The 7,002-nt window shown below is 44.8% G+C and overlaps 1 protein-coding gene across 6 annotated transcripts in view; it reads right to left on the bottom strand.

The window, feature by feature from the left end:
* Nucleotides 1–470: 470 nt before the first annotated feature.
* Dapk1 (death associated protein kinase 1) overlaps nt 471–7,002 on the bottom strand; it is a 194,325-nt gene continuing 187,793 nt past the window's right edge. For 5 of the 6 annotated variants that reach the window (XM_070033691.1, XM_070033689.1, XM_070033692.1 and 2 more), the window contains exons 25-27: nt 6,732–6,920; nt 1,811–3,039; nt 471–1,339 (exon numbers count right to left, since the gene is read on the bottom strand). In XM_070033691.1, coding sequence (XP_069889792.1) covers nt 1,300–1,339; nt 1,811–3,039; nt 6,732–6,920 — 1,458 coding nt within the window. In that variant the 3' untranslated portion in view covers nt 471–1,299. Of the gene's footprint in view, nt 3,040–6,731; nt 6,921–7,002 lie in introns of all 6 variants that reach the window. The other variant, XM_070033694.1, reaches the window with a different exon arrangement.

Genomic DNA, 7,002 nt, shown 5'->3' with positions numbered 1-7,002 from the left:
AAATCATTACCATCTTGGTATTTTTCCTTCCAGTCATCTTTCTCTGTTCTATTTTTTTAAGGCCATTTGAAGATTTTATTCAATATTGGTTTTGTATAGGTAGTAATATTGGTACCTGTTGTCAGGTGCAGGCAGGTCAACTCTGAAATTCCTAAGTGATACCAACGAAGGGAAGAAGAGAGTATCTTTTCTCTTGGTCCTAGTGTCTTTCCTCTATCTCACTTTGGCATAAACTAGCAACCTTTATCTGTCTCTGTTGCTAGGACTAGAAGATGTCATTTTGTTTACTTACCCTTGCCACTCCTAGTTTTAACAATCAGTAACAAGTTGTTTTCCTCCCCAGAGGTTAAGATTTAATGACTTTCTGTGTTGCAGATTGGGTTGTGCTACTGTGGGGGGTTTTGCGTAGTGAAACCCCAATGAAGAATGAAGACTTGCTTTTGAATAAAAGACAACAAATCTGATGCAATAAGCAACAGTTTATTTATAAAAAAAATAAAAGAAAAAGAAATAAAAAGCCAAACTTAATTCTTTTAGGACATATTATAGATTAAGTAAAAATATCAGTATTAATATATATGTATATACATAGTGCATATATATATATGTGTATATATATATATATATATATATATACAAATGATATAACATTAACATTACATGCTTCTCAGGACAGAAGAATTAGGACACGTTCCCTCAAATCAATGCAAAATTCTATCACAATTTAAAACAACTGTAAGAAAACTTGCTTCCTGTATTTTCGCATGTTAAACTTCAAGTACAAGAAGTGATCAAACCAGAATCTAAATGTGGAAACCATCTGCTATAAACCAGTGACAACGGACTGCCAGAAGTTCAGAGCTGGGGAATGGAGGGTCTTCATAATTCTCACACAGTTCTCCATAACCTTACAACTGTGTCAACCTTCTACCTGAGATGAAAGGGATATGAGGAAGCGTGACAGTTCATAGGTTTCATGTGCACAGTCACACGGACATATCAACAAAAGCAACCTGGCAAACATCATTTTAGAACAATACTGGCCATGAACTCACCCTGGGGGAGGGATTCCTTTCTCACCTGTCTTTGCCAAATATAACACAGACATTGACCCCCACCTCTCCCCAACCCCCAAAACGAAAACAGAAACAAACAAACAAACTCAGGGTGAAGCACCTCTGGCGATGATCAGCATACAGCAAGGGACAGAGAGGTAGCATTTCCTTGGTGACAGCTCCGGGCTGACTCAGATGATTTCAACACACCCTCTTCTGCAAAAGGCACTCACATATTGTCTGTTTATAAATCATACAGTGGGGTCCAAGCATGGAAGTTTCTCCTACAAATATAAAAGAGATAAGCTGAGGAGCTGGTATAGCAATGGAAAGAATCTAAGAAATACACATTGTGGATAAATGTGCACATTCTTTTCTTTTTTGTTTTTGTTTTAGGATAATCAATAAAGTAGTTTAAAAAAATTCATTGAAAAGTTCAGAATTCCAATAAAATTATCAATAAGAAGCAAGATACTGGAGGAGGAGAGATGGGAGTCCAAAACACTGCAAGGAGGGACTCTTAACTTTTCAAGTGAGCCAAGTGCACGATGTGATCTGCTTTCGACAGAAAAACCATCCACAGACAGGGTGTGAGGGAGGGAGGTGGAGGCAGGGAAAGAAGGAAGGAAGGTGGCATTGTCAGGATGTAGGCACAGGAAGGAATGTCTGGGGGATGTTCCAGTGGGAAAAATGGGTTGCAGCCCCTTGATGTCTGCACTCCAAAAACACCCTGCCCAAGCCAAGGCTGCCCTCACCGGGACACCACCGAGCTAATGGAATTGTAAGATGTGCCACTGTTGCAGCTTGAGGCATAGGCTTCCTGGCCATTGCCATCGAGGTTGATTTTGAACACGGAGGAGGCCTTCAATAGAAAGTCTGCTGCATCCCGGCGACCCAGCTCTCTCAGTTTGGACATGAGGATGCCCACGGTGCTCTCTGGGTAGGAGGTCCATTCCCGCAGCAGGGCATGCACTGGGCTAGGAAGGAAATCCCTAGGAGCCCCACTATTGGTGTTATACTTGGCCACCAGATCCGGGAGGCCCAGGTTCATGGCGAGAAGGCACCAGTCCTTCCCCATTGGGTCAGGAGGGTCTAGTAAGCGACTCAGTTTCCTCCGCGTTAGGAGGTTCAGGTCTGAAGCATGAATGTCCATGCCCAGGCTGGCCTGCGAGTAGACATCATGACAGCCAAAACACGTGATGCTACTGAAGCTCTCCTTGTACCCGCCCATGGTGTTGGTCAGGGAGCTCTCTTTCAGGGTCTGTGCTCGGAAGAAGTCTCGGGGCTGGTAGACCATGACAGGCTCATGGTGCTCCCGAAGCTGCTGGGGACTCAGATAATGCTTCACTATCAATAATCCGGGCAACGTGGTCGCCATGACGTTCTCGATGGTGCTGCACACTGAGTCAAGCAGCAGGCAGCACTTGATCTTTTCTGTCTCCAGTCCACGCACCTGCACCTCAATGCCCTGGCCATGGTTCACCAGCAGCACCAAGAGCTCGGCCCCTCGGTTGGCAATCTTGCAGCCGCCCACCCACAGGCGGATGTCCGCATCACCCTCCGCACTCTGCTGGTGGATCCACCGGCACAGGTTCACCTGGACCTTGTGAAAGATGCCACACGGGAAGGGGGTGAGGTGTTCCACGGGCACGATACGCACGCCACCATACACCATCACCTCATCCTCCTCGTCCGTCCAGGAGCGCTGTAGGTTGTCAGTCTTGATCAGGGCAGGGACATCCACCATGGTGCCGCTGCTCAGGTCCCGGGCACAGATGTCCATGGCATCCAGAATCTGCAGCAGCTCCTCCACATCACTGTCAGGCACTAGCCTCTGGATGTCTTCCATGGTGTAGCGGCCCCGGTAATGGTGCAGGGCCCGGGGGGTCTCCACAGACAGCAGCTTCCCCAGCACGTTGGTACAGAGCCAGCGGGGATCCAGCAGCAGCACATCCTGCACTGTCTCACTCTGGATGATGTTGATCTGTCAGAAGGGACAATGCAAGGTCACCAATAGAAATGGAACCCAACCCGAGCCATGGGCAACCCAACACTAGCACAATGAACGGTCGGAGCCCAGTAAGGAGTGGAGGCATTCTAAGAACAGACATCCTAAGACAGAGCACACGTCCATCTCTAGAACCAAAAACTGACCTTCCCAAATATAAAGAGAGAGATTCTGAGAAGCAAATGTCATTGAATATCAAAAGATCCAAAAAGAAAAAGATAGAAAGAAAAGACACAGCAGCTATAAAGAAGAGGTAAACAGCCGTGCGATGGTGGCTCACACTTGTAATCCCAGCTACTTAGGAGACTGAGATCTGAGGATCATGGTTCAAAGCCAGCCCAGTCAGGAAAGAGATTCTTATTATCTCCAGTTAACCAACAGAAAGCCATACGTGGAAGTGTAGCTCAACTTGTAGAGCGCTAGGTTTGAATGAAAAAACTAAGGGACAGTGCCCAGGCCCTGAATCCACACAAGTGCTGGAATCAAAAAATAGACAAAAGAGGAAGAAGAAGAAGAGGAGAAATGACAACCTATACAGGGCAAGGAGTGATTTTTTTTTTTTTTACTTAATTTTGAGTTACCAAAACACAGTATGTAAATGAGTAACAAAATAACAAAATAGCTATAAGAGCAATTACGAGAAGTAAAGCCTCCTTGTATGAGGACTATATATATTCAGTCATAGTACTGTATCAATGTTGTGTTTTCAACTGTGATTATTATATTGGGTTATGTAGTGGGATGGATCTCTTTGGAGATACAAGGATGAAAGGATGGGGGGGAGGGGGGAGGCTGGGAAGGGATGTGAAGGGTAAACAAAGGAGGAGGCTGCAATGCTTGGTAAGAAATGTACGCATTATCCTGCCCATGTAATTGTAACTCCTCTGTATAGTATGTTCACAAATAAAATTAAATCAAATTAAAAAAAAAAAAGGATGAAAGGATGATGTCTGCAAAATAAAGAAGAAAATGAACAGGAGAGAAAGCAAATGTCACAAATAATGCCACAATTTAGGTGTTGAGTATTGATGATAGTGTTCTTTTTTATTTTTCTTTTGGCAGCAGGATTGGGGCTTGAACTCTGGGCCTGGGTATGTCCCTCAAACCTTTCAGCTCAAGGCTAGCACTCTACCGCTTGAGCCACAGCACCACTTCCAGTTTTCTGGTGGTTTACTGAGATAAGTGTACCTGCCTAGGCTGGCTTTGAACCACAATTCTCAGATCTCAGTCTCCTGAATAGTTAGGATTACAAGTGTGAGCCACTGGTGCCCAGCTTTAACTTTTTTTAAAATTTAATTTTGTTGTAAAGGTGTCGTATAGAGGGGCTACAGTTATATAAATAAGGTAATGAGTACATTTCTTGTTGAACATTGTTACCCACTGCTTCATTTTTCTCCCAATATCCCTCCCCTCAATTAGCTTGATTTTGCTTAAAGCTGGTGCTCTACCCCTAGAGCCATAGCTCCACTTCTGGCTATTGTATTGGGGACAAGAGTCTCCTCTACTTTTCTGCCTAGGCTGGCTTTCAGCCATGATCCTCAGATCATGAGTAGCTAGGATTATACACAGGAGCCATTGGTGCCCTATCATGGTAGTGTTCTTATAGTTTAGTTTCTCTGAGGCTTAAAATTTCCCCACAATGATTCAGAATGATCTGTCAATCCACCATTATGTAAGTGTGGAAAGATGTGCCACTATGGTAACAACTTGCCCCACTGAGAGGTTGGCAATGAGACCAGAGACAATAACCAAAACGTCCTTCCACTCTAAAGGTCATGTTTATTCCTTAAAAAACCCAAAGTAGCCACGAAAATCATGTGACAACAGAAACAACTTGCTCATTTAAGGGAACTCACTTTTCCTCTGTTCCTGCTGTTTGTTCCAGGCTTGTTCTTTGAATAATAATGACCTAATGTGGACTCCTTCCTCAAAGTAGACTCGGATGCTGTGTCCTGTGGACACATGTCTCTTCTGCCCCAACCTAGCTTAGACCTTAAGAGACCTTTCCTATATGGGTATGTTCATAACTGCGCCTTAGATAGAAAATTTTATGCAGCATAGCCCATGTCTAGACAGTTTTCAACAGGGCATTTGCTGGAGTATCGCTTGCAATTTAGTACTGACTAATGTCATCTCATCTAAAGACAAAAATTTCTGTGGAGGCCACAGAAATTATATGCTCAGTGTGCTACGTGGCTCTTGGACCAGAAAAAAAGACAGAAGGATGACAGGAAAATGTGAGTAACATCTACAGAACAGCCACAGGACCTGAGGAGGCCAGATCCAGCCTGGGTGGGGTCCAGATCTTTTCAAGTTTGTTTTTTAAATCAAAGCTTCAAGCACTGGAGAGGTGGGATGCCAAATTACATGGATTATATACTATAATCTGGAAACGTTGCTGGTCAAATACTAAAAGGTAAGACAATGGTGTGCTAACAGAGTATATTATTATGGTTAAAACATGATTTATGTTCAGGTATTTCTTACTATCTCAACTTGGATCTCTCTGACTCTGGCATTTGTCTCTTTCATTGTATTCGTCAATATTGCTGGAGGAATCAGCTGATTTGCTGGTTGTTGACTCTGAGTTTAACGTCTGATAACATCACTGCTGGAGGCCCAAGGGAACTACTCCTTTCTAGATTCAGCAGCTCAGAGACTGGTGCTGGAGGCTCAAGCTTGTAATCCTAGCTATTCAAGAGGCTGAGATTAAAGGATTCAAGATTAAAGCCAGCAAGCGGACAAATCTGAGAGACTCTTCTCTCCAAATAACTAACAAAAATGCTGCAAGTGTGTAACAGAGCACCATCGTTGAGCAAAAACCCAACTTTTGAGTTCAACGTAACAACACACCACACACACACACACACACACACACACACACACACACACACACACACACACACACACACACACACACACACACACACACACACACACACACACACACACCTCCCTTCTGGTCAAGATATGGCACCCCAAAAGATAAGGGATTCTTAGGACTGATTCTATTTGTTTATGAATGGTCATTTTCTCTGTTGTTGGCCAGACTAGCTCTCACACTTCATAGATTTTATAGGATGGTGGAACAGAAAGGCTGTGATGATGAGCAAAACGTGCTATATCCCAGTGCTAAACACAATCGAAAGTTTCCATTTCTCACCATTTTGAGTGGGCATGTCTTGCTTGCTGGGGATTTAAATGTGTATTACTCACATTTTAATTGCTCTGCACACCTGTGTACTGTCTGTCTTAGTGGAACACCTCACTACCTTTTCTCAATTATTTATCAACTCAGAACCTGTATGAAATGAGACCCTCTCCACTCATAGGAGCAGCTAAGCAGGGGCTTCTGGGAAGAGGAGCAGAGTACCTGACAGGGCATGGAGACCCCGACATCTGAGGCAGGGGTCCTGCACCCCTAACTAGCAGGGTCTGGAAGACTTAGCATCTTACATAGATGCTAAGGTAGAGAAGTTCTGAGAATCATCTGAGGTATAAAAAGCTGCAGGTCTACCAGCCTTGCCTATAGCTTTGGTGGGTAGCTAAGCAGTTTCTGCTTTGTAACCCAGGGTGGCGCTCTGCTGTAGAAGCTGGACAGAAGTAAGTTCCCTGATCTCCCCCTCCCCGCCCCCCCATATCCCCTCGCAGCTTCATGAAGCTCTTACCTCGCCTGCACTGTGGAGCTGGTGCACGATGTGCCGGAGGTCCTCCTCACTGGCCAGGGGGTTCAGCTGGTCCTGTACATCATACACAAACTGCTGCAGTGACATTAGCTGATTGGGCCCGTTGAGCTTTCTCCAGGAAGGCAGCGTGGAGATGATTTTCTCACACAGGTGTGTCATGGGAGGGCAGCCCTAGAGTGGGCAGAGCAGGATGGGTTAGCTACCAAGCTGTTGGGGGAGGGGTGAGTGTCTACGGAGGAGCCTGCTAGAGACC

This window comes from Dipodomys merriami, unplaced genomic scaffold, assembly GCF_024711535.1.
Source record: "Dipodomys merriami isolate MVZ:Mamm:240054 unplaced genomic scaffold, mDipMer1.0.p SCAF_22, whole genome shotgun sequence".
Taxonomy (NCBI): Eukaryota; Metazoa; Chordata; class Mammalia; order Rodentia; family Heteromyidae; genus Dipodomys; species Dipodomys merriami.
The sequence above is the reverse complement of the archived record's forward strand: the minus strand, read 5'-3'. Positions and strand labels throughout refer to the sequence as shown.